General features: G+C 38.4%; 1 protein-coding gene across 1 annotated transcript in view; it reads left to right on the top strand.

Moving 5' to 3' along the window:
• GDPD4 (glycerophosphodiester phosphodiesterase domain containing 4) overlaps positions 1 to 27,166 on the top strand; it is a 109,581-nt gene extending 82,415 nt beyond the window's left edge. Inside the window, exons 13-17 of the mRNA XM_032426872.1 lie at positions 4,420 to 4,567; positions 8,952 to 9,034; positions 10,001 to 10,050; positions 22,901 to 22,906; positions 26,718 to 27,166. Of these exons, the coding sequence (XP_032282763.1) occupies positions 4,420 to 4,567; positions 8,952 to 9,034; positions 10,001 to 10,050; positions 22,901 to 22,906; positions 26,718 to 27,166 (736 nt within the window). The remainder of the gene's footprint in view (positions 1 to 4,419; positions 4,568 to 8,951; positions 9,035 to 10,000; positions 10,051 to 22,900; positions 22,907 to 26,717) is intronic.
• Positions 27,167 to 27,649: the final 483 nt, after the last annotated feature.

The raw sequence follows: 27,649 nt of genomic DNA, 5'->3' as shown, positions 1-27,649 counted from the left end.
GAGAGAGAGATAGCAAGAGAGAGCACAAGTGGGGAGGAGAAGGAAAAGCAGGCTCCTTGCTGAGCAGGGAGCCCCAATTCAGGGCTCAATCCCAGGACTCTGGGATCATGACCTGACCTGAAGGCAGACGCTTAACCGACTGAACCACCCAGGCACCCCGATAATTATCTTTTAAAATGTATTGAGACTTAATCTGTGGTCGAACATATGGTCTATCCTGGAAAATGTAAAATGCACTTGAGAATAATGTGAATGCTATTATTGTTAAGTATTCTGTACATGTCTGTTAGATATAATTAGTTTCTTGTGTTAAGTCATCTGTTTCCTTACTTTCCTTTAATCTGATTGTTCTATCCATTATTGATAGTAGGGTATTGAAGTGTCCAACTATTATTGTACATCTGTCTGTTTCTCCCTTCCATTCCATCAAGTTTTGCTTTACACATTTTCCTGGTCTGTAATTAGGTACATAAATGTTTATAATTGTTATATTTTCTTGCCTTATTGAACCTTTTATTAATAGATAGTGTCTTTCTTTGCCTCTTTTTTTTTTTAAAGATTTTATTTATTTATTTGACAGAGAGAGACAGTGAGAGAGGGAACACAAGCAGAGGGAGTGGGAGAGGGAGAAGCAGGCTTCCCGCTGAGCAGGGAGCCCGACGCGGGGCTGGATCCCAGGACCCCGGGATCAGGACCTGAGCAGAAGGCAGACGCTTAACTGACTGAGCCACCCAGGCGCTCCTCTTTCTTTGCCTCTTGTTACCTTTTTTGATATTAAGCCTATTTTGTCTGATATCAGTATAGCCACCTCTGCTAATTTGTGTTACAATTTGCACAGAATATCTTTTTTCAATTCTTCATTTGTAATCTGTGTCTTTGGATCTAAAATGAATTTCTTGAAGAGAGCATAGAGTTGGGTCATATGTTTTAATTTATTCTGCCAATGTCTGTTGGAGTGTTTAATCCATTAACATTTAAAATAACTACTGAGAAGGAGGAACTTACGTCATTTTGTTACTTTTGTCATTTCTGTAAATATTTGTTATTTTGTTTCTGTCATCTCTTACTGTTATTTCTATGTGCCTTTATATCTTTTGTGTCCCTTATTTCCTGTAATACTATCTTATGTATGTATGTTAATTTTTTTGTAGTGAAATGTTTAAATCTTTTATTTCTTTTTGTATCTATTCTATACCTATTTTCTTTGTGGTTACCATGGGAATTATATTTAACATCCTAAAGTTATAACACTCTGATTTGAATTTATACCAGCTTAATTTCAATAACACACAAAAACTCTGCTCCTTTACAGCTTCATTCTTACCTCTTCTGGTTGTTGATAATTACATCTTTATATATGGTGTGCTCCAAAACATAAGCTAGTAATTCTTTTAGGTGCATTAGTCTCTTAAATTACATAGGAAATGTATGTATGTGTGGAGTCACAAACCAAAATTACAAGGATACTATCTTTTAGACTAATTGTTTTTTCTTTAGATGTATTAGTCTCTTAAATTATGTAGCAAACAAACAGTACAGTTACAAACCATTGTTATAATAATACTAGGTTTTACATTTGCCCATATATTTACTTTTATTGAGATCTTTCTCCATACAGCTTTAAATTACTGTCTAGTACCCCATCCTTTCACCTTGTAGGATTCCCTTGAGCTTTTCTTGCAGGGCAGGTCTAGTGGCCACAAATCCCTCAGTTTATCTGGGAATGCCTTAATTTCCCCCCCTCACTTTTCAAGGACAATTTTTTTTTTTGCAATAGGAGTCTGGTTTATAGTTGTTTTTCTTTTAACACTTGGAATATGTGGGCCCATTGCTTTCTGGCCTCCAAAGTTTCTGATGAGAAATCTGGGGATAACTTCATTGAGGATTCCTTGTCTGTGACAAGCTTTTGTCTTGGTGTTTTCAAGATTCTTTCTTTGTCTTTGTCTTTTGAAAGTTTGGTTATAGTGTGTCTCAGTGTGGGTCTCTGAGTTTGTCTTACTTGGAGTTCTTTAAATATTATAAATACTAGTCCTTTGTTGGAACTGTGGTTTACAAATATTTTGTCCCAGTCTATGGCTAGTCTGTAGGATCCTCTTAACAGGGTCAGAAGAGCAGAATTTTTTAAATTTTGATGAGGCCTAGCCTATCAGTTTTCTCTTTTATGGGTCATATTTTTGTTCAAGTCTAAGAGCTCTTTGTCTAACCCTCAGATCTCAAAGATTTTCTTTTGTAGTTTTTTTCCCCGAAAGTGAGTTTTGCATATTTTATATGTTTTATGTAGTTTTATATATTTAAGTCTGTAATCTATCTTGAACTAATTTTTATATAAAGTGTGTGGTGTGTCTCAAGGTTTATGTTTTTGTTTTTATTTTGCCTATACCTGTCCAATTGCTCTGCTATCATTTGTTGGAAAAACTGTCCTTATTCCATTGAATTCCTTCTGCACCTTTGTAAAAAAAAATCATTCGGGTATATTTGTGTGGGTTTGTTTCTGGGTTTGAAATTATTTTCCATTGATCTGTGTGCTTATCCCTTCTCTAATAATACACTGTCTTGATTACTGTAGCTATATAATAAGCCTTAAAACTGGGTAGAGTGACTCCCTCTGACTTTATTCTCCCTTTTCAAGATTGTTTTATTTTGGGGTTGTGTCTTTCCATATAATTTTATTTTATTTTATTTTAAAAATTTCATTTGTTTATTTGAGAGAGAGAGCATAAGTGAAAGAGAGCCAGATGCGGGACTTGATCCCAGGACCCTGGGATCATGACCTGAGCCAAAGGCAGGCACTTAACCGACTGAGCCACCCAGGCATCCCTCCATATAATTTTAGAATCAATTGACCTAATTATACAAAACACCTTGAGATTTTGATAGGAATTGCATTAAGCCTGCGGATCAATTTGAGAATTAACATCTTTATAGCATTGAGTCTTCCAGTCTATGAACACATATGTCTGTCTGTTTTTTAAATATTCCTGTACTTGTTGAGTTTATACCACAGTATTTTATTTTCTTTGTTAATTGTTAATGATACTCTGTTTTTGGTACTTTAGTTTCTATATATTCATTATTAATATATGTAAATGTGATTGATTTTTGTGTATTGGTTTTAAAAGTTTAAAAAGTAGCTTTTTTAAAAAAAATATTTTATTTATTCATTTGACAGAGAGAGAGACAGCGAGAGCAGGAACATAAGCAGGGGGAGGGGCAGAGGAAGAAGCAGTCATCCCGCCGAGCAGGGAGCCCAATGTGGGGCTTGATCCCAGGACCCTGGGATCATGACCTGAGCCAAAGGCAGACGCTTAATGACTGAGCCACCCAGGCACCCCTAAAAAGTAGCTTTTTATTACTATTTCCTTATTTCTGTTTTTTCTATGTATCTGTAGGTGATTTGTAGAATTGTCTTAGAGACAATTCTGACATATTGGATAATTAATTGCAAGCATTCATGCAGAGGCAGTATTATTATTTATAGTTTATAGTTTATACATTGAACCTAAGAATTTGCCAGGTTAGTATATTGACAGAGCTGAGATTCAAACCCAAGCTTGTACAGAGCTGTTTACTATCTCAGGTTAAAAAAATTTTTTTGAAGGCATTTACATGGTATATTATTTAAGAAATTTAACTCCTAAAAATGATAGCTTGACTAGATTTGCTAGGTGTTTCAGTACTTATTTTCTCTATGGAGAATGCACAAGTATCTGCTGACATTTTGTGCATTGGGAAACGTTTGGTTTCATTGTCTCTACTCAATGCTTATAAAAAATTTTTTATATTTGAAATTTAAATATTCACCAGATTGGTATTCATTTATTTATTCCTTCATTTACCATTTATGGAGGTAGGTATTATGCTAGGTACTGGATATACAAAGATGAATAATACATAGTCTCTACTTTTAATTTGATTATAGTCAAGTAAAGAAGACTAATAGGAAAGCAGATAAATATAGTAGAGGGTGGTAAGTGCTCTGATGAAAGTATAGTTGCTACACAGTAGTGTGCTGGAGCTGGTTCATGCCAGCACATGGGAGTCAATTATTAAATATTCAGAAACTTTGCAAATCTGTTTTACCAGTGGTAGCTTAAAATTGGCTACGGTAGGATTATTTACACCATGGAAATCAGCAAATGCTACAAATAGTGCTTTCTCTTTTTTCCTACTTTCTTTCTTTTTTCCCATCAGGACATCCAGTTTACTAACATACCATGTTGGTACAGGAGCAGAGATATTAAATCCAGTCCTTTACCTCATTGCAACATGAACACATTCTGCATTATCATAAGTTGTCACAGGACCAGCTGCTTCTAGTGATTAAGCAGCTGCCTCTCACAGACATTGTGGCCGTTACCCTTTTAGATGATGAAAGTGAGGTTAAGTCTAAATTCCCTGTGGGTTCTGTTTTTATTCCAGAGATTATAAAGCAGCTAACATCAAAATCAACTTATACATCGTCAATGAACCTTGGCTCTACTCACTGGCCTGGTGCTGCAGGATTCACTCAGTGACCACAGACAATATTCACATCCTGAGTCAGCTAACTCAGCCTTACTTCTTCATGGTGAGCTGGCTATCCAGATTGTTCTTTCAAGTCTGGTACAGTAGGAGTCTAAGTCCCTTACCCTACCCTTACATTGTCCACTGTGCAGTCCTCTTGGGAGCTACTTTTAATAGTAGAGACCTCTACGATGTTGGAGATGAGCATTCTCCCTTCTCTCGCCCAGATCCTTCTGTGATCTGCAGAGAGAAATTAGTATTGTTATAATAATTGTCGTTTATTGAATCTTCACAATGTGTTTTTTATGCATTATGTAATTTGACCCTCTGAGTTACTCATTTTTATTATCCCTATGAAGAAACTGAAGTTTGAAGATGTTAAGATTCTTAGACATAGTCACATGATGCAAGATTCAGAATGAGGTCTGATTCCAGAGTTTTGTTACAGTAAGCCCCACCTTCCTAGAGGCGTGGCAACCATGACAGTGGCATGGGCTCTGGGGAGAAAACCAAGTATATCTGACTCCAAAGTGAAACTGTGTGACCTGAACAAAATGCTTTTGAAAAGGAGAACCAGTCTCAGGGTCGTGAGATTGAGCCCCGTGTTGGGCTCCCAGCTCAGTGTGGAGTCTGCTTGAGATTCTCTCTCTCCCTCTGCCCCTCCCCCTGCTTGCATCCTCTCTCAAAATAAGTAAATAAAATTTAGAAAAAAAAAAAAAGGAGAGCTAGTGTCCAGCTCACCTAGCTTGATTGCTCCTCCTAGCCCTGATGCTGCTTATTGCCAGAGGCTTAGGGACCTGAACATGTGGGTTATAATCACAGCTAAAATCTTATCATTTATTATCTGTGGAAGCAGCCCTGGATATCCAGTTAACTGCTACAGAGCTTTTTTTTTTTTTTTTTAAGATGTTTTATTTACTTATTTGACAGAGAGAGCACACAAGCAGGGGGAGCGGGTGAGGGAGAAGCAGACTCCCCACTGAGCAGGGAGCTCAACACAGGGCTCGATCCCAGGACCCCAGAGCTTAAGGCAGATGCTTCATCAACTGAGCCACACAGGCGCCCCTGTTACGGAGCTCTTATCTGTGTAGAGTAGCTTGACTGAGTCAGACACAATAGTGTACAACAGAAAGAACTTAATTTCTTTTCATTGGCTGTTTAAACTGCTCTCTGAGCTAACCTTTCCGTGCTCCTGAGTGAAATCTTACTCAGGTCCCAAAACTTTTCTAGTCACTTTTAGGTAACTTTAAAATTTCACTTCCAGTCACCAGAAAGTCTCAATTCAGAATAGAAGTGTGTAGTTGAGAGTACACCCAAACTCCCAAGTGTCTTAAAAGGTAAATCTTTGGGCAGAGAAGCCCAAATGAGAAGCATAAATATTTCAGGCTGCCATCTCCATACCTCTGGCCTCACTAGCCCTTGTTTCGGTCAGGACCAGGAGAAAGGGAATCAGGGTCAGGGCACAATCTCATAGAGCCGGGCTTGCACTGAGGCCCTGTGGTGGCAGGGTAAAATTACTGACACCTTTTTTCTCGCTGGCTTGGGCAACTTTCTGGAGATGACCCTGAAGAACACCTTGAATGGCAGGTCCCTTGGCTAGGTGAAGCTTTCTACTTGTCTGTCCTCATACAAATTTCCTTCATACATGTACTATATATTTTTCTAACATTTTGTTTTTTAAAATTGATTACAATGTAAGCCTGTTCATTATGTGAAATTCAGTCATTATAAAAATACATAAATCAGAAAGCAACACACGTAATCCTATTCTCCTAAGTCAGTAATGTCTCAAAGTTGTGCCTTTGGATATATTAAATGAAGCCTTATTAAATAAAGCTTTTTATTTTAATACTTGAATTGATACTATTTGAAATAATAAATTCATGTGATTCAAAAGTAAAAAAGTATAAAAGGATGTAAAGTTAAAAAATACTTTCTTCTACACCTGGCTATGGTTTTTTAAAGGACCTAGTGTCACTTTGTTCAGGAAAGTGGGACCAGTATCCTCAGGGCTTTCCCAAGCAGCTCACACTCTGGAGTTAGAATATGCAGATTTAAATTTTGGCTCTACCACTTACTGTGTGAACTTGGAAATGTTAGTTAGCTTGTCCGTGCCTGTTTGTTTATTAGTAAATTGGGGATAATGATAGTACAACAGAAGTACTTTTATCCACCACAGTTTAATCTGATCATTGGTCTGTTAATTGAAAAAGTTGAAGTGGGGAATCATAAATATGTGTGTGTGTGTGTGTGTTTGTATTTACAGTCTATCAGCTTTTACTACTTAAAAAAACCCACCTAAAATGTAGTGGCTTAAAACAAACAAATATTTATTTGTCATATTCTTTGTGATGGCTACGTGGTCCTGTGGTCTGAGCCAGCTTGGTGTAGGGTGGGTGCATCCATATGTTTAGGGTCTTACCTGGAATGCCTGGGGTCTCTATTTATGTGATCACACATCCTCAAGGAGGCCAGCTTGAGCTTGTTCACTTGGTGGCAGTGGGTTCCCAGCAAGCAAAAGAGGTGAAGCCCCAATGCAATACAGTTTTCAAGGTTTCCCAGGTGTGATTTTTGTTGAAGTTCCATTGGCCAAAGAAAATTACATGGCCAAGTCCAGATTCAAGGTGGGGTAAGAGAGAAAAAGATTCATTTCCTGATGGGGAGGAACAGCAAAGTCACAGTGTATACAGGCCTGCATTTTGGTTGCAGTACTGTCATTTTTATAAACAATCTATCACATACATACCTCACACATTGTATTTTAATTTAAAATATTCATTTACCTTGTAACATAGAGTCAAGGTCTTTGAGGTTACTTCAGCTGGTGGAATTCTATATTCATTTGTTTATTCAAACACCCAAATGAACCAGCTATGATTTCTAAGTTTTGTTTCTTTAAAGCAGAACAAGAACATAAAGGCATTGGGAGAAACAGTCTGAATGAGGGATTCACCGAGATTTTCATAATCCTCTTATCCCAATCTCTTACAGTGTTTCACTCATACCTCATTCAGTTGTAGTTTATTTTTTAATGATCTCTTCTGTCTTCACTGAGATTTTCAAAGCATTGGCTTGGTTTTCTTGAAAATGGCGTACTTCTTTTTCACTTAGATTTACAGATTTGAGTTAACATTTCATTACACAGCACAGTTGTAACAAGTACACTGTCTAAGTCATTTTAGGGAGCAAGAACGACTAATTCTTAGTAAATGGACAGCTCACCTGCTGGGAATCCTGGAGCAGGTCAAGCTCTCAGTCACTCTTTCCCAGAGGGGATTAATAGCCTGGGTTTAGGGGCGACTGGGTGGCTCAGTCTGTTAAGCATCTGCCTTCAGCTCAGGTCATGATCTCAGTGTCCTGGGATTGAGTCCCGCATTGGGCTCCCTGCGCCTCTCCCTGCTCGTGCTCTCTCTCTCTCTCTCTCTCAAATTATTTAATTTTTAAAAAAGAGCCTGGGTTTAGTGGAAGTTGACTAAGGGCTTCTACTATACTTGCTTAGTGGGCTGTTGTGAGGATGGGATGTGAAAACACTCTTAAAGTGCTTAGAATGCTTCCTTAGCTCTTGTGGATGCTCATTAATTGTTAGTTGTTGTTGCTAATTGTTAGTTGTTGTTGTCATCATGACCGTTAGTATTATTATTATTAATGTTATTATTCAGCTCATGGAAAGACCTTGGGATAGGGTGAGGAGAAGCTCAAGAAAAAGTAAAAAGTGCCAGCCCCAGGGGCATCAAGTAACAATGGAGGTGGGAAGCGAGGATCAAATTGGGTAATTCTAAAACTCACACAAGAGGACCTAGGAGATATATCTCTGGGCAATTCAGGCAAAGGAGCATAGAGAAGGGGGCATGTTAGCTAAGGGGGAGTTATAATTTCAACATACTTATTTGAAGCATGATGATTTAGAACAAAAATTCCTAGATGCTGGTTCACAGACTAGTTGCTTCAGCATCACCTGGGAAGCTTGTTCAAAATGCAGAAATTCTAATTCCTGAGGTATGTAGTGAGACCTATGACCCTGTACTAGAGACCTATGACCCTGTACTACTAAAAGCTGCCCAGGTAGATTGGGATGTGCGGACAGGTTTGGGTAGCCATACTATGAAAACACAGAGCAGTGGAACTCAAGAAACTTGGGCTGTAGTCCTGGGTCCAGAATAGACTTGCTATGTGACTTCTCTGGGACTCCTCTGTCTTTGACGGTTAAGGGAGTTGAAGGGTATGAAGTGTTTGTCCCTTGTAGAGTTCCCTGCACATATAAGGGGTGATTGTTAAGTTTTGAGCAGGTATTCTTTATGTTCGAGACCACCACATCAGAGTTCTTCCACCTGCTCTGCCCTCCCTGCTCTTCCCCCAGCCCTGGCAGCAGAGCAAAGGACTTGACCCTTGTGATCTAAAATCCCTTGCAACTGTAGTTTTTTAAATCTGTTTTGTTTTCTATTTTGCAGACACCAGGTTACTATATGTTCATGTGGCTTCTCATGGATAGTGTTTCTGCAGTTCTCATTATTACCATATTTTATTTTCATTGGTAAGCCTATATTTGCAATTTTTAAAATTTTTTTAAAGATTTTATTTATTTATTTAACAGAGAGACAGAGACAGCGAGAGAGGGAACACAAGTAGGGGGAGTGGTAGAGGGAGAAGCAGGCTTCCCGCTGAGCAGAGAGCCTGCTGTGGGGCTCGATCCCAGGACCCTGGGATCATGACCCGAGCTGAAGGCCGATGCTTAACAACTGAACCACCCAGGCGCCCCTATATTTGCAATTTTAAATGAATTTTTCCCAAGATAAAAGTGTAAGTGGTTCTTATGGAAAGTTCAGAAAAAACACTTAGATTCTTCCTATAATCCCACAGGGCAAGCTCTCAGGAAGACAGGGTTTATAATCTGAATCTCCCATTGCTTCTCATGCTGCCTGTACCTCCTCACATCCTTTCTGCCTCAACACAGGATAGTATTCTAAGGATAAGAACTCTCAGTAAGGCCTAGTCAAGTCCTGTTACTACAGATTCATTGTAGAACAGTTGGAAAAGGACAAAGGTTGGAGGTTGTACAGAACAAGTACCTTATCTTCCCACCTTCCGTGACAAAAAGCAAGTTCACAAACTGGGAAGCCTGGGTTTTAGTCCTGGCTTTGTCCCTTAGTTGCTGGGTGGCCCTGGAAAATCACTGCCTCTTTCTAGTATAGTCTTATTATCTGTCCAAGAAGATGACATTTGAGAATCCTGCAAGGAAGATGTTACAGGATTGCAAGATTCAAGGTGGGAAAGGGAACATCCAGGTAGAAGAATTTTAGCTAGAGGAGACCATAGTTGTTCAGACCTCATCACACCCATCATTTCATCATTTGTGAGTTATCTTTTAAAGAGGAAAGTATAAACCCTGTACTTAAATGAGAATTTGACTGGATGATGTCTCTTTTGTGACCACTGCCTTGCATTATTGTCTTTTTTGGAAGAGGTCTTTGAGGCTCATGAATAGTCTCTTTCCTTCCAGGTGGAGACAGCGCAAAAAAGAAATGTTCAATAATGCCAGCATTCACACAGGTAAAGTCAGAGGTCTGCCCTGCTCCTATCTCTTCCTCCCTACCCACTGCTTCCAGGATATGGAGACTGCTTTTCATTTCTCTGACAAGAGCTGAGAGAGTCTGGGGAAAGTGGGAGGTGGGGACCAGGGAGAAGCTGGGAATTGTAGGTTGGATGACCCTTGACGTCAGGCTTCATTTTGGACTTTATCCTTTGGCAGTGAGACCTCTTGGAAGATTTTGAGTATGGGTGTTTATTTGTTCACTTGTTCATATCTTAATTCATCACAAAGTTAGTTATTGAGTACCCCCTTTGTGCCAGGCACTCTTAAGAAGGGCTGAAGAAAGCTTGAAGGTGGTCCAAAGAGAGGAGGGCTGGCGCCCGAAGAGCAGTGAAGCAGGCAAATGATTGGGCCAGGCACCACTGGGTCCAGCTACCAAAGTAACTGTCATGCCCATTGGAGCTTTATGGGACTTCACTTATGGGTGATGTATGTTGGAGGGTGGAGGGAGAAAACTGCAGAGATCCTGAAATGCTGGACTAGGGTCTAGGCTCTGCACATAAGCAATCAAAAGATGGTGAATGAGCTTCAAACAAGAGAGCAATATGCTTATTAAATTTCTGTGTGAAGGGATGGAATAACAGAATAACTATTATTTAGCAGAATAACTCAGGGGCTGATGAAGTGAGATAGGCCCAGTAAGGGGAAGGGAAGCTAGATTTTATTTTTCAGGAGGCTGTGGGGATAATCACACAGTTAGTGAGTGGTTGGGAAGCCAGTGCAGTGTCAAAGGAAAACCAGTTAGGAGGCAAAGGATTGGGCAATACATGAGAGATTTCTTCCACAGCTCCTGGAGCCTTAGGTAAAGTTGGTACAGTCACAAAACCATGAAATAATTTAATTTCTTGTGGATAGTGGTGAAGATCCTGAAATGCCATGCACCAGCTGGCAAAGCGTTGAACTTATAAAATACTTAGAGTGGCAGGAATGGATCCATAGGGACCATGAAAAAATAAGTTCAGAAATGTGAATAGATTAAATGGAGAGCAATAGTCTTGCATACTGTGAAACAAGGTTCAAACTAAGCTCACCCAAATCTCTTAAGGAGCAGAAATATCTCAAGTAACTCTGAGTTATATGGATTTTTAAGATCACTCTACTGGCTGTTAAGAAGTCTGAAGGCTTTAGCCTAGCTACCTTATGATTTTCAGTAGCTGTATTAATAAACTAGGGCTGCTATAACTGAATACCAGAATGTAGATGGCTTAAACAACAGAAATTTATATTCTCAGTTCTATAGGCTAGCAGTCCAAGATCAGTGTGTCAGCAGGTTTAGTTTCTTCTGAGGCCTCTCTCAGTTTGCACATGGCCTTCTTCTTGTGGTTTCCTCATACAGCCTTTCCTCTGTGCACATACACACACCCAGTGCTTCTCAGTGTGTTCAAATTTTCTTTTCTCCAATCAGATTGTATTAGGCCTCATTTTAAGCACTTCTTTAAAGGCCCTATTTCCAACCATAGTCAGATTTTGAAGTATTGGGGGTTGAGGCTTCAACATGTGAACTTGTGGGGCCCAAAATTCAGCCCATAACAGTAACAGAGCCAAGAAATGGAAAAAACAAAAACAAAAACAAAAACCAACCCATGGAAATGGTGATGAAAGTATAGATGGGAGAGAAAGTTTTGAAGGAACAAGGAAGACTGAAGCTAAGACCACAGCCCAGATCCATTGAGGCTGAAGAGAATAGAGCCTCAGACACTAAGCAGGCACAGTGTCACATCTAGCACCACAACAACCTCCAGGATGGGCAGGTACTGCTGCAGCTGCTGCCACCACTATAAGGCATTTATCAGCTTTATAGCTTTAGGATGTATTTCTCAGCACTGTAAAGAAGTCAGTCCTTTGTTTTCTGCCTTGTATAGTTTCTTATGAAAAGTCTTGCACAAAAAAAAAGTCTCCCATTTTATCTTTGCTCTTCTACTTGTAATATGTCATTTTTCTCTAGCTGCTTTTTAAGATTGTTCCTTTTATTGCTGATTTTCAATAATTTGATTATGGTTTACTTTGGTATGTGTGTGTGTGTGTATGTGTGTAACTATCCTGCTTGGGGTTTGCTGAACTCTTAATATAATTTTCATCAAATTGGATAAGTTTTCAGTCTTTATTTTTTCAAATATTTTCATGCTTCTATCCTCTTCTGGGATTCCAGTTACATAGGTACTATCCCATAGGTTGCTGAGACTGTTCATTGTTATTTTTAGCTTATTTAATTTCTGTGCTTCATCTTGAGTACATTCTATTTCTTTTTTTTCTTTTTTTTTTTTTTTTTATTTATTTGCGAGAGAGAGAATGAGAGAGAGCACGAGAGGGAGCAGGGTCAGAGAGAGAAGCAGATTCCCTGTTGAGCAGGGAGCCCGATGTGGGACTCGATCCCAGGACTCCAGGATCATGACCTGAGCCGAAGGCAGTCGCTTAACCAACTGAGCCACCCAGGCGCCCCTTGAGTACATTCTATTTCTGTATGTATTAGTTTCTTACTGCTGGGTAACAAATTACTGTAAACCTAGCAGCTTAAAATAATACAGGTTTATCATCTCACAGTTTATGGGCCATGGGTTCAGGCATGGATTAGCCAGGTCCTCTACTTAAGAGTCTCACCAGGCTGGGATGCCTGGGTAGCTCAGTCTGTTGAGCCTCAGACTCTTGGTTTCAACTTGGGTTGTGATCTCAGGGTTGTGGGATCAGACCCCACGTTGGGCTCCATGTTCAGCATGGAGTCTCCTTGGGATTCTCTCCCTTGCCCCCCCCCCCACCTGCTGTCTCTCTTGAACGTACTCTCTCAAATAAATAAATAAATAAGATCTTAAAAAAAGAGTCTCACCAATCTCATCTGAGACTTTTAGTCTTCCTCCGAGATCACTAGTTGTTAGAAGAATTTAGTTCCTTACAATTGTAGGACTGAAGTTTTTGTCTGTTTTCTTGATCACTGTTGGGGTTTTCTCTGAGCTCCTAGAGTCTACCTTCAGGTCCCAGCCATATGGCCCTCTTACAACAAGGCAGTTTACTTCTTCAAAACCAGCAGGAGAATATCTTATAGCACATAGATTCAGGAAGAAGAGACCAGAGGAAGAAAAATAACAGGCAAAACAAACAGAAAACAAGCTGAAGCATAATAGTCATAGATCCAACCATTTTATTAATTACATCAAATATAAATGGACCAAATACTGAAAAGCAGAGGTTGTCTGACTGGATAGAGAAAAGCTGGACCCAACCACACATTGTCTACAAAAGAAACACTTAAAAATAACAAAAGATTAAAAGTGAAAGGATAGGAAAATGATATGCCATGCAAACAATAAGCATAAGAAGTAATATCTGAAAAAAATAGACTTCAAAACATGGAGCATTACTGGAAACAAAGATTTCATGATGATGAAAAGGTCAGTATATCAAGAAGGCATTATAATTAGAACTCTAGAAACTTAACACATGAAACAAAAACTGAGAGAAGTCATACTTAGGCATGTTAACATGCCTAACTGCAAGAACAACAAAACACACAAAAAATAAAATCAGAAAGGATATGGAAGTCTGAACAACACCTGCAGCCACCTTGACCTAATTGACATAAAACATTATATACAACAACTGCAGAATATACAATATTTTCAACTGTACATGGCATATTTGCCAAAATAGACTACCTGACAAATCAAAAAACAAGTCTCGGGGTGCCTGGGTGGCTCAGTCATTAAGCGTCTGCCTTCGGCTCAGGTCATGATCCCGGGGTCCTGGGATCGAGCCCCACATCGGGCTCCCTGCTCAGTGGGAAGCCTGCTTCTCCCTCTCCCACTCCCCCTGCTTGTGTTCCCTCTCTCACTGTGTCTCTCTCTGTCAAATAAATAAATAAAATCTAAAAAAAAAAAAGTCTCAAATTTAATTAGAAATGAACATTAATAAAATATCTAGATAAGTCTCTAAATGCTGAAATTAATGTATTTCTAAACATCCCATTGATCAAGGGATAAATCACAAGAGAAATTAGAAAATATTTTAAACTAAAGGATAATGCATCTGCAACAATGAAATTTGTGGGATAAAGCTAAAGCAGGACTTGGAAATTTGTAACTTTAAATTTTAGAAGGAAGAAAGGTTTAATATTGATGAAGTTTCTATCTCAAGAATCAAATTTTTCCCCAAGTAAAGGGAAGGAAATAATAAAGATAGCAGGAATCAACAAAATAGAAGACACTCAAAAATAGAGAAAATGAGGGTCCATCTCTGGGTTCTCTCTTCTGTTCCATTGATCTATGTGTCTGTTTTTGTGCCAGTACCATACTGTCTTGATGGTCACAGCTTTGTAATATTTGCAGTGATCTGAAGGGGCACATGCACCCCATTGTTCATAGCAATGTCCACAATAGCCAAACTGTAAAGAGCCGAGATGTCTGTTGACAGATGAATGGATAAGGAAGATGTGGTATATATATACAATGGAGTATTACTCAGCCATCAGAAAGGGTGAATACTTACCATTTACATTGACATGGATGGTACTGGAGGGTATTATGTTGAATAAAATAAGTCAATCAGAGAAAGACAGTTATCATATGGTTTCACTCATGTGGAATATAGGAAACAGCACAGAGGATAATAGGGGAAGGGAGGGAAAACTGAATGAGAAATCAGAGAGGAAGAAAAACCATGAGAGACTCTTAATCATAGGAAACAAACTGAGGGTTACTGGAGGGGAGGTGGGTGGGGGGTTGGGGTAGTTGGGTGCTGGGCATTAAGGAGGGCACATGAGGTGATGAGCACTGGGTGTTATATGCAACTGATAAATCATTGAACACTACATCTGAGACTAATGATGTACTATATGTTGGCTAATTGAATTTAAATTAAAAAATAGAGAAAATGAAAAAAAAGTAAAGTTGATTTTTGAAAAGATTAATAAAATTGATAAACTCTTAGCAAGATGAGAGAGGGAGGGAGGGGGAAGAGAGAGAGATTGCTCATTTGATGAATGAAAAATGGATTACCTGTCCAGATCCTAGACATAAAAAGGAAAATTAGGAAGATTTAATGCCACTAAAATATACAGCTTAAGTGAAATAGACAAATTCCTTGAAATATGCAGCTTACCAGAACTGAGAGACTAGAAATTTTTAATAACTCACTATCAGAATCAAATGCATATCCCAAAAACCTCACCAAAAAGAAAAGTCCAGGCCCAAAGAGTTTCACTGGTTAATCAAATATTTACGAAATAATACTAATTTTATACCAACTCAGAAAAAAAGAGGAAGGAGCACTTCCCAGCAGATTTTTTGAGGCCAGCAATACCCTCATATAAAACCTGACAGAGATATTACAATAACTAAATTTATAGATGAATGTCATTATGAGCTTAGACCTAAAAGCCCTTGACAAATTTTAGCAAATTGAATCCATCAGTATATAAAAAAGATAATATGTCATGAGCAAGTAGGGTTTATCCCAGTAGTGCAAGATGGATATATTATTTGAAAATGAATCTAATTCAGTGAATTAAAGTAGAAAAAGTATATTTGACAAAATTCAACACACATTTATGATAAAAGCTCTGGGAAAGCTAGTAGTATGAAACTTCTCAATCTGATGAAAGGTATTTACAAAAAACCTGCAGCCAATATCATTTTTAAGGGTGAAACAATGAATGTCTCTCTCTAACATCAGAAATAAGGCAAGGATATCTGCTTTCACCACTTATATTCAGCGTTGTGCTGGAGATCTATCCAGTTTAGTAAGATAAATAACAGGCATAAAGGAAGAAAGAAAAAGCCTTCCTCATTCGCAGTTATGATTGATTAGATTTAAAAAATTCTAGGCTTTCCAGAACAGACAGCAGAGTAGGAGGACTCTAAGCTCATCTCATCCCATAGATACAGCTAGTTAACACTATGTCAGTGTAAATAACCCAGAAAATGTCCCAAAGACTGGCAGAACAAACTCCATAACTAAATGTAGAGAAGAGGCCACATCAAAGAGGGTAGGAAGGGCAGATACACAGTGGAGAGCTAAACCCCACAGGTTTGGCCACTGGAGGGATGGAGCCATGGGTGCGGAGAGGGGAGAAAAAACAGACTGTCACACCTAGAAGCCTGCACAAGGAAGATGAATCCCCGTAACACTTGGCTTTGAAAACCAGAGGAGCTGAATTTCTGAATTCTTACCACCCTTGGGACTTAAAGCCTGGAAATTTGAAAATCAGCAGGCTTGGCTCTAGGAGAGCCAGGAGGGCAATAGGAAACTGAGTCCCCACCCTTAAAGAGAGAGCACAACAAATAGCCCACAAAGATACAGCATAGAAGCAGCAGTTTAAAAAACTCCTTAGGCATAGAGGAGGGAGAGTTATTTACTAATCTCAAGAGTTCACCGAGGGACTTCTTCAGGAACAAAGGAGCTGGCAGGCATCATTTACCTCCCTTGCCCTACCCAGCATAAACATATGGCCACCTTTGGGAACCAGTGTGGACCAGCATTCACTACCTAACTTGCTTATACTACATCCCACCCCCTCAAGCCAGGCTTGCCTCAGTACTTGTGCTGTGGGTCGCCTCCCCCAGAAGACCAGCACAAACCTTGCCAACGCTGCATCTCTCAACTGTGCACTTTGCGAGGCCTACATCCAGTGGTGGTTGGTCATCTCCCATGAATGATGGACACACGTTGTTAAAACTGTGCATCCAGCCCATGTGTGCTTTGCAGAGTAGTTCTTGTTTCTGGCCGGTTCCTGTTTTTGTGGTGGCTGTGCTTCATCTGTGGAAGAGGACCAGTGCCACCTTGTTAAAAGTGTGTGCCCCACCCACTACTTTCAAGAGCAAGAGATGTAGTTGACTTTCTTAACACACAGAAACAGACACAGAGAGTCAGACAAAATGAGACTGGGGAATATGTCCCAGATGAAAGAACAGGACAAAATCACAGCAAGAGACCTAAGGGAAACAGAGGTAAGTAATATGCCTGATAAAGAATTTTAAAGTAATGATCATAAAGATACTCACTGGACTTGAGAAAAGAGTGGGTGACATCAGTGAGACCCTTAAAGAGATAAAAAAGAGAGATGAACACAATAATTGAAATTAAAAATACACTAGATGGGATAAATAGACTAGAAGCAGCAGAAGAATAGATCAGCAACCTGGAGGATAGAGAATGATGGAAAGTAATCAAGCTGAGCAGGTGAAAGAAAAAAACTTAGGCAAAATGAGAATAGACATAGGGAACTCAGTGACTCCCATCAGGCATAATAACATTCATATAGGAATCTCAGAAGAAGAAGAGCAAAGTGGGCAGAAAATTATTGGAGAAATAAGATCTGAAAACTTTCTGAATTTGGGAAAGGAAACAAATTCAGATCCAGGAGGCACAGAGATCTTCCGACAAAAATCAACCCAAGGAAGTCCACACCAAGATACATAGTATTTAAAATGGTAAAAAGCAGTGATAAAGAATTTCAAAAGCAAGAGTAAAGAAAACAGTTACATACAAGGGAAACCCCTTAAGACTATCAGTGGATTTTTCAGCACAAACTTTGCAGGCCAGAAGGGAGTGGCATCATATATTCAAAGTGCAGAAAAGGAAAAATCTGCAGCCAAAAATAGTATATCCAGCAAGGCTATCATTCAGAATAGAAGGAGAAATAAAGAGTTTCCCAGACAGACAAAAGTTAAAGGAGTTCATGACCACTAAACCAGCCCTACAAGAAATGTTAAAGGGGACTCTTTGATTGGAAAGGAAAGACCCTAAGTAAGAGTAAGTAGGAAGCATAAAAGCAGTAAAAATTAAGTATATCTGTAGAAATCAGTCAAGGAACTCACAAAATGAAATGATGTGAAGTATGATACCATATACCTATAATGCGGGGAGTAGAGAAGTAAAAAATGGGTTCAAACTTAAGTGACCATCAACTTAATATAGACTATATGCAGAAGATGTTATATACCTAATGGGAACAACAAATCAAAAACAAGTGATACGTAAAAAATAAAAAGAAAGGAATCCAAGTACCTCACTAAAGAAAGCCAACTTAAGGTGAGAGAAAATCCACAAACACACAACAAATAACAAAATGGTAAATACATACCTATCAATAATTATGTTGAATACAAATGGACTAAAAGCTCCAATCAAAAGGCATAGGTTGATGCAGTGGATTTAAAAAAAAAAAAAAAAAGACCCATCTGTATGCTCCCTACAAGAGACTTCAGACCTAAAGACACAGGCAGATTGAAAGTGAGGAGATGGAGAAGCATGCAAATGAATGTGAAAATAAAGCTGAGGTAGCAATACTTATATCAGACAAAATTAACTTTAAAACAGACTGTAACAAGAGACAAAGGAGACACTGTATAATCATTAAGGGAACAATAAAACAAGAAGACATAACAATTGTAAATATTTATGGACCCAACATGGGAACATCCAAATACATAAACCAGTTAATAGCAAATATAAAGGAACTAATCTATAGTAATACAGAAATAGTAGGGGACTCTAATACCACACTTACATCAATGGACAGGTCATCTAAACAGAAAATCAACAAGGAAACTGGCTTGAATGACACATTGGATCAGATCGATTTCATAGATATATTCAGAACATTCCATCCTAAAACAGTAGAATATACATTCGTTTCAAGTGCACATGGAACATTCTGCAGAAAATATCACATATTAGCTCACAAAACAAGTTACAACAATTTCAGAAAGATAGAATTTATACCATGCATCTTTTCTGACCACAATGCTAAGAAACTAGAAAATGACCACAAGAAAAAAGCTGGAAAGAACACAAATACATGGGGGTTAAATAACATGCTAGTAAACAATGAATGGGTCAACCAAGAAATCAAAGAGGAAATCTGAAATACATGGAGACAAATGAAAATAAAAACACAACAATCCAAAATCTTTGGGATGCAGCAAAAGTGGTTCTAAGAAGTTGATAGCAATACAAGTCTACCTCAAGAAGCAAGAAAAATCTCAGCAAATGACCTAACCATACAAGTAAAGGAGCTAGAAAAAGAAGAACAAACCCCAAAACCAGCAGAAGGGAGGAAATTATTAATAAAGATTGGAGCAGAAATAAATGATATAGAAACTAAAACACAATAGAACAGATCAATGAAGCCAGGAGCTGGTTCTTTGAAAAGATTGACAAAACTGATAAACCTCTAGCCAGACTCATTTTAATAAAGAAAGAAAAGAGAGGACTCAAATCAGAAATGAAAGAGAATAGCTAACACCACAGAAACACAAAAGGTTGTAAGAGAATATATAAAGAAATTATATGCCAAAAAACTGGACAACCTAGAAGAAATGGATAAATTCCTAGAAATATATGACCTACCACAACCAAAGCAGGAAAAAATAGAAAATTTGAACAAACTGATTACCAGCAATGAAATTGAATCAGTAATAATTCAAAACAAAACAAAACAAAACTCCCAACAAACAAAAGTCCAGGACCAGATAGACAGCTAAACAGGTGATTTCTACCAAACATTTTTTGTTTTTTTAATTTAATTTAATTTTATTATGTTAGTCACCATACAGTACATCATTAGTTTTTGATGTAGTGATCTATGATTCATTGTTTTCGTATAACACCTAGTGCTCCATGCAGTACAAGCCCTCCTTAATACCCATCACTGGGCTAACCCATCCCCCCTCCCCTCTAAAACCCTCAGCCTGTTTCTCGGAGTCCATAGTCTCTCATGGTTCGTCTCTCCCTCTGATTTCCCCCCCTTCATTTTTCCCTTCCTTCTCCTAATGTCCTCCATGCTATTCCGTATGTTCCACAAATAAGTGAAACCATATGATAATTGACTTTCTCTGCTTGACTTATTTCATTTAGCATAATCTCCTCCAGTCCCATCCATGCTGATGTAAAAGTTGGGTATTCATCCTTTCTGATGGCTGAGTAATATTCCATTGTATATATGAGCCACATCTTCTTTATTCATTCATCTGTTGAAGGGCATCTTGGCTCTTTCCACAGTTTGGCTATTATGGACATTGCTGCTAGGAACATTGGGGTGCATATGGCTCTTCTTTTCACTACATCTGTGGTTTTGGGGTAAATACCCAGTAGTGCAATTGCTGGGTCATAGGGTAACTCTATTTTTAATTTTCTGAGGCACCTCCACACTGTTTTGCAAAGTGGCTGTACCAACTTGCATTCCCACCAACAGTGTAAGAGGTTTCCCCTTTCTCCACAACCTCTCCAACATTTGTTGTTTCTTGCCTTGCCGATTTTTGCCATTCTAACTGGTGTAAGGTGGTATCTCTATGTGGTTTTGATTTGAATTTCCCTTATGGCTAATGATGATGAACATTTTTTCATGTGTCTGTTAGCCATTTGTATGTCTTCTTTGGAGAAGTGTCTGTTCATGTCTTCTGCCCATTTTTTGACTTGATTATTTGTTTTTTGGGTGTTGAGTTTGAGAAGTTCTTTATAGATCTTGGATACCAGCCCTTTATCTGTAGTGTCATTTGCAAATATCTTCTCCCATTCTATGGGTTGCCTCTTTATTTTGTTGACTGTTTCCTTTGCTGTGCAGAAGCTTTTTATCTTGATGAAGTTCCAAAAGTTCATTTTTGGTTTTGTTTGACTAGCCTTTGAAGATATATCTTGAAAGAAGTTGCTGTGGCCGATGTCACATAGGCCGATGGCCTATGTTCTCCTCTAGGATTTTGATGGATTCCCATCTCACATTGAGGTCTTTCATCCATTTTGAGTTTATCTTTGTGTATGGTGTTAGAGAATGGTCGAGTTTCATTCTTCTGTATATAGCTGTCCAATTTTCCCAGCACCGTTTATTTTTAAAAATGTTTGGTAGAGACTGTCTTTTTTCCATTGCATGTTTTTTCCTGCTTTGTCAAAGATTATTTGACCATATGAATGAACGGAGAGAGATCACGACTAACATCAAGGAAATAGAAACAATTATTAGAAATTATTATCAACAACTATATGCCAATAAATTGAGCAATCTGGAAGAAATGGATGCCTTCTTGGAAACCTATAAACACCCAAGACTGAAACAGGAAGAATAGGCCAATAACCAGTAACAAGATTGAAGCAGTGATCAAAAACCTCCCAAAAAACAAGAGTCCAGGGCCCGATGGATTCCCTGGGGAATTCTACCAAACATTCAAAGAAGAAATAATACCTATCCTCCTGAAGCTGTTTCAAAAAAATAGAAGCAGAAGGAAAGCTTCCAGACTCATTCTATGAGGCCAGCATTACCTTAATCCCCAAACCAGGCAACGGCCCCATCAAAAAGGAGAATTTCAGACCAATATCCCTGATGAATATGGATTCCAAAATTCTCAACAAAATCCTAGCTAATAGGATCCAACAATACATTGAAAGGATCATCTACCATGACCAAGTAGGATTTATCCCCGGGATGCAAGTGTGGTTCAACATTCGCAAATCAATGTGCTAGAACACATTAATAAGAGGAGAAAGAAGAACCATATGGTCCTCTCAATTGATGCAGAAAAAGCATTTGACAAAATACAGCATCCTTTCCTGATTAAAACTCTTCAGAATATAGGGATAGAGGGAACATTCCTCAAGTTCATAAAATCCATCTATGAAAAACCCACAGTGAATATCATCCTCAATGGGGAAAAACTGAGAGCCTTTCCCTTAAGATCAGGAACAGGACAAGGATGCCCACTCTCACCACTATTGTTCAACATAGTATTAGAAGTCCTAGCAACAGCAATCAGACAACAAAAAGAAATAAAAGGTATTCAAATTGGCAAAGAAGAAGTCAAACTCTCTCTCTTCACAGATGTCTTGATACTTTATGTGGAAAATCCAAAAGACTCCACCCCCAAATTACTAGAACTCATACAGCAATCCAGTAATGTGGCAGGATACAAAATCAATGCACAGAAATCAGTTGCTTTCTTATACACTAACAATGTAACTGTAGAAAGAGAAATTAGAGAAATGATTCCATTTACAATAGCACCAAAAACCATAAGATACCTCGGAATAAACTTAACAAAAGAGGTAAAAGATCTGTACTCTAGGAACTACAGAACACTCATGAAAGAAATTGAAGAAGACACAAAAAGATGGAAAAACATTCCATGCTCATGGATTGGAAGAATAAACATTGTTAAAATGTCTATGCTACCCAGAGCAATCTATACCTTCAACGCCATCCCGATCAAAATTCCAGTGACATTTTTCAAAGTGCTGGAACAAACAATCCCAAAATCTATACAGAATCAGAAAAGAACCCGAATTGCCAAGGGAATGTTGAAAAAGAAAAACAAAGCTGGGGGCATCACGTTGCCCGATTTCAAGCTATATTACAAAGCAGTGATCACCAAGACAGCATGGTACTGGCACAAAAACAGACATATAGACCAATGGAACAGAATAGAGAGCCCAGATATGGATCCTCAACTCTGTGGTCAAATAATCTTTGACAAAGCAGGAAAAAATACGCAATGGAAAAAAGACAGTCTCTACCACACATTTTTAAAAAGATTTTATTTATTTGAGAGAGCGATAGAGATAGCAACAGAGAGCACGAGTGGGGAGGAGAGGGAGAAGCAGGCTCCCTGCTGCAGGGAGCCTAACATGGGGCTTGATCCCAGGACTCTGGGATCATGACCTGAGCCGAAGGCAGACACTAACCAACTGAGCCACCCAAGCACCTCTGTACCAAACATTTAAAGAAGACTTAATACCTAGTCTTCTCAAACTATTCCAAAAAATAGAAGACAAAAGGAAAACTGCCAAATTCATTCTATGAGTCCAGCTTGACCCTGATACCAAAACCAGATCCAGACACCAGTAAAAAATAAAACTTTGGCCAGTATCCCTGGTGAACATAGATGCAAAAATACTCAACAAAATACCAGCAAACTGAATACAACAATACATTTTTTAATTTTTTAAAGATATTTATTTTGGGGGGAGAGAGTGAATACAAGCAGGGGGTAGGGGAAGGGCAGAGGGAGAAGCAGACTCCCCACTGAGTAGGGAGCCCGATGTGGGACTCAATCCCAGGACCCTGGGATCATGACCTGAGCTGAAGGCAGATGCTTAACTGACTGAGCCACACAGGCACCCCAACAATACATTTAAAAAAAAAAAATCATTCACCACGATCAAGTGGGATTTATTTCTGGGCTGCAAGGGTGGTTCAAAATTCACAAATCAATCAATGTGATACATCGCATCCATAAGAGGATAAGAACCATGTAATCATTTCAAGAGATGCAGAAAAAGCAAAAGAAAACATCCATTCATGATATAAAAAAAACAAAAACAAACCCTCAACAAAGTAGGTTTGGAGGGAACATACCTCAGCATAATAAAGACCATATATGGAAAACCCACAGCTAACATCATCCTTAATGAGGAAAAACAAAGCTTTCCCTCTAAGGTCAGGAACAAAACAGGGATGTCCACTCTCACATAGTATTGGAAGTCCTAGCCACAGCAATAGACAGCAAAAAGAAATAAAAGTCATCTAAATCAGTAAGGCAGAAGTAAAACTTTATTTTCAGATGACATGATACTATAAATAGAAAAGCTGAAAGATTCCACCAAAAAACTGTTAGAACTGATACACAAATTCAGTAAAGTCACAGGATACGAAATCAATGTACGGTAATATGTTGCATTTCTATACACTAATAATGAAGCAGCAGAAAGAGAAATGATGAAAACAATCCCATTTAAAATTGCACCAAAAATAATAGGATACCTAGAAATAACCCTAACCAAAGAGATGAAAGACATGTACTCTGAAACTATATAACACTGATGAAAGAAATTGAAGATGACACAAAGAAATGGAAAAACATTCCATGCTCATGATTTGGAAGAAAAAATATTGTTAAAATGTCTATACTACCCAAAGCAATCTACACACTTAATGCACTTCTTATCAAAATACCAACAGCATTTTTTCACAGAACTAGAACAAACAATTCTAGAATTTGTATGGAACCACAAAAGATTCTGAATAGCCAAAGTAATCTTGAAAAGCAAAGCTAGAGGCATCATGATTCTGGTCTTAAAGTTATATTACAAAGCTGTAGTAATCAAAACAGTATGGTACTAGCACAAAAATAGGCACATAGATCAATAGAACAGAAAAGAAAACCCAGAAATATACCCACAACTACATGGTCAATTGATCTTTGACAAAGTAGGAAAGAATATGCAATGAGAAAAAGTGTCTTCAACAAGTGGTGCTGGGAAAACTGGACAGCCACATGCAAAAGAATGAAAGTGGACCACTTTCTTACACCATACACAAAAATGAAGTCAAAATGGGTTAAGGACCTAAATGTGAGACCTGGAACCATAAAAATCCTAAAAGAGGGCACAGGCAGTCATTTCTTCAACGTCAGTTGTAGCAACATCTTTCTAGATATATCTGCTGAGGCAAGGAATCAAAAGCAAAAATAAAAAGCTTCTGCACTGCAAAGGAAACAGTCAACAAAACTAAAAGGCAACTGACAGAATGGGAGATGATATTTGCAAATGACATAACTGATAAAGGGTTAGTATCCAAAATATATGAAGAACTTATACAACTCAATACCCCAAAAATAAACAATCCAATTTAAAAACTGACAGAAGACATGAACAGACATTTATCCAAAGAAGACACACAAATGGCCAACAGACACATGAAAAGATGTTCGACATCACTCATCATCAGGGAAATGCAAATCAAAACCACAATGAGATATCACCTCACACCAGTCAGAATGCCTAAAATCAAAAAGACAAGAAACGGCAAGTGTTGGCAAGGATGTGGAGAAAGAAGAACCCTCAAGCACTATTGGTGGGAATGCAAACTGGTGCAGCCACTGTGGAAAACAGTGTGGAAGTTCCTCAAAAAAAGTAAAAATAGAACTATCCTATGATCCAGTAATTGACCTACTGGGTATTCACCCAAAGCATAAAAAAACTCCGCTCATTTTAAGGAATACCTGCACTGTATGTTTATTGCAGCATTGTTTACAATAGCCAAATTATGGAAGCAACCCAGGTGTCCATCTGTAGATGAATGGATAAAGATACACACACACAGACATACACACACACTAGAATATTTTTCAGCCATAAAAATGAAATTTTGCCATTTGCAACAACGTGGATAGATCTAGAGAGTATAATGCTAAGTGATATAAGTCAGTCAAAGACAAGTACCATATGATCTCACTCATATATGGAATTTAAGAAACAAAACAAATGAACAAAGGGGAAAGAAAGAGACAAACCAAAAAACAGACCCTTAACTATAGAGAACAAGCAGATGGTTACCAGAGAGGAGGTAGGTAGGGAAGTGGGTAAAATAGATGAAGGGGATTAAGAGTACATTTATCTTGATGAGCATTGAGTAGTAGATGGAATAACTGAATCACCATATTATATACCTGAAATGTATGTAGCACTATATGTTAACTACACTGAAATTAAAATTAAAAAAATTTTTTTAAGGAATCAACAAACATACCTACTGGAACTGATAAGTGAGTTAAACAGTGTCTCAGGACACAAGGTCAATATACAGAAAAATCAATTTTATGTCTGTATGTTAGCAATGAATAATTGGAAACTTAAAAAGGAAATTTTAAAAAGCATCATTTACAACACCATAAAAACAAAATAGGAATAAATTTAAGGAAAATGTTGCAAGTTCTCACAAGGAAGATATGGTTGGTCACTGAAAGCTACAAAAGTTTACTGAGAGAAGGCACAAATAAATGGACCACTATGTCACATTTATGAATTAGAAAACCTAATATCATAGATATTAGGTGTCATGAAATTGACCTATAAATTCAATTAAAGTGCGGTTAAAATCCCCTTCTTCCTGTGAAGTTGACAGAAATGAAGTTCATGTAAGCAGCCATTTCTTCAAGATTGACATTATACTCAGGACAAAAACAACTGAGTTCTGGGCTTACTTTGGATTCTCACTATCTTCTAGATTTTGGCCCTACAGTTCCTCACCATATTGTAAAATCTTAGTTGATTTTAAGATGTTTTCTTAGTTTTAATTATTATCCAGTTTTTAATTTGTCTTTGGTAAGATTCTGTTTCCTAGCTCCATTACTAGAAGTAGTCTCCATTTATTTTTTTTAATCAGATTAAAATTATTTTTTGAGCACTTATTATGTGACAAACATTTCTGAGCACTGTGTATATAGTGGCAAGCAAGACAAAGTCTCTGCCCTTAAAAAGCTCCATTCTAATTGAGGATGTATTCGTTTGTCTGTTCAAATTGATTTGTATACAATGGTTGTGAAATGCATGAACTTTAAGCAGATGTCATTTCCTGCCTTCTGAGGACTTCCATGGTGACCCAAAATCTCACATAATAGACTCTTAAACTCCAGCGCCATGCTGAATTGGAAGACCATAATAAAAGCTGCACAAAGTTTGGGGTAGGGAAAACTAAGTAGGGGAAAGAACCTGAGATGGTACATGAGGGACTAACATTTTAAAGATGATAAAATTTCACCACATGACCAGCAAAGATTGGAGAAGTGACATTTGAGGAATCTGTGTTTTTGTTGTTTCTATCCTACAGATTCTCAGAGTATTAGCCTCCAAAAGAGAGAACTTGGGAGTCAAGAATCTTCAAATTTATCCATAAAGCCTCCTTTCCGAGTTATGGAAAGTCCTTGGACTCTAGCAGCCCTCTACCCAGCTTTAACCAAGAGCACAAAGAAACATCCGTGCTCTCGCCATCTTTTAGTAGTCCCCAAGAAGAAAGCCAGTGAACCAGAGCAAGTCAAGGAAGCCATCAAACCACTGATGCCTCATGAGGATGCTGTTAGACAATTGGCATCCACCAAGAAGTCATTTGAACCCATGTGGGATGCTGCCAGAGAGGATACCTTCCAAACTGCATTGCCTTCCCTGAAGATGAATAAACCAACAGTTTCTTCCATAGAGATTTCTCAGTCTGAAACAGAACCTGAAAATACCCCCAATAGTAAATCCTCCCAAGAATCCTCTCTTATCATGTTTTCTACCACATCCAGCATATTCTCCTCTGAGCTGCTTTCAAAGAAGAATTAGCTACATCTTGCCTTCCTCTTCCTTTTCGTTTCTGTGCCTGAGAGTGGTGATATTAGGGACTTGTCAAGAAAGGAGACAGAAGGGCCGTTGAGGCTCTCATTAGGACCACTCTCATCTAGCACTTTCCATAAAGAATGCATCTCAAGGGGGATGGGCAAGGGAGTTGTGGTTTGGGAGCTGGAGCTGGTTGTTCTCTGATGTTACAGGGTTTCTCATCCTAACCCTTCATAGTACTCCCTGCTAAAGGAATGGCTTTGTGCACATGAGCTTCGGAATAAAGGTGACCTCTCAGGAACCCAGAAGGTAAATGATGTATTATTTGGATCCCTCTGTGATCAGGCAGGCTGACAGAAACTAGGGGATGAGTGCAAAAGTGATGTCATCCTAAGTCAGAGAGTAAGAAGTGGCATAGGCATAGGCATGGGCATGAGTTGGAGGAAAGATCATCTTACATGCACATTCTGTGATCTAGTGTGCAGTGAG

The sequence above is a fragment of the Phoca vitulina genome, unplaced genomic scaffold, assembly GCF_004348235.1.
Source record: "Phoca vitulina isolate PV1807 unplaced genomic scaffold, GSC_HSeal_1.0 scaffold36, whole genome shotgun sequence".
NCBI lineage: Eukaryota > Metazoa > Chordata > Mammalia > Carnivora > Phocidae > Phoca > Phoca vitulina.
The sequence above is the reverse complement of the archived record's forward strand: the minus strand, read 5'-3'. Positions and strand labels throughout refer to the sequence as shown.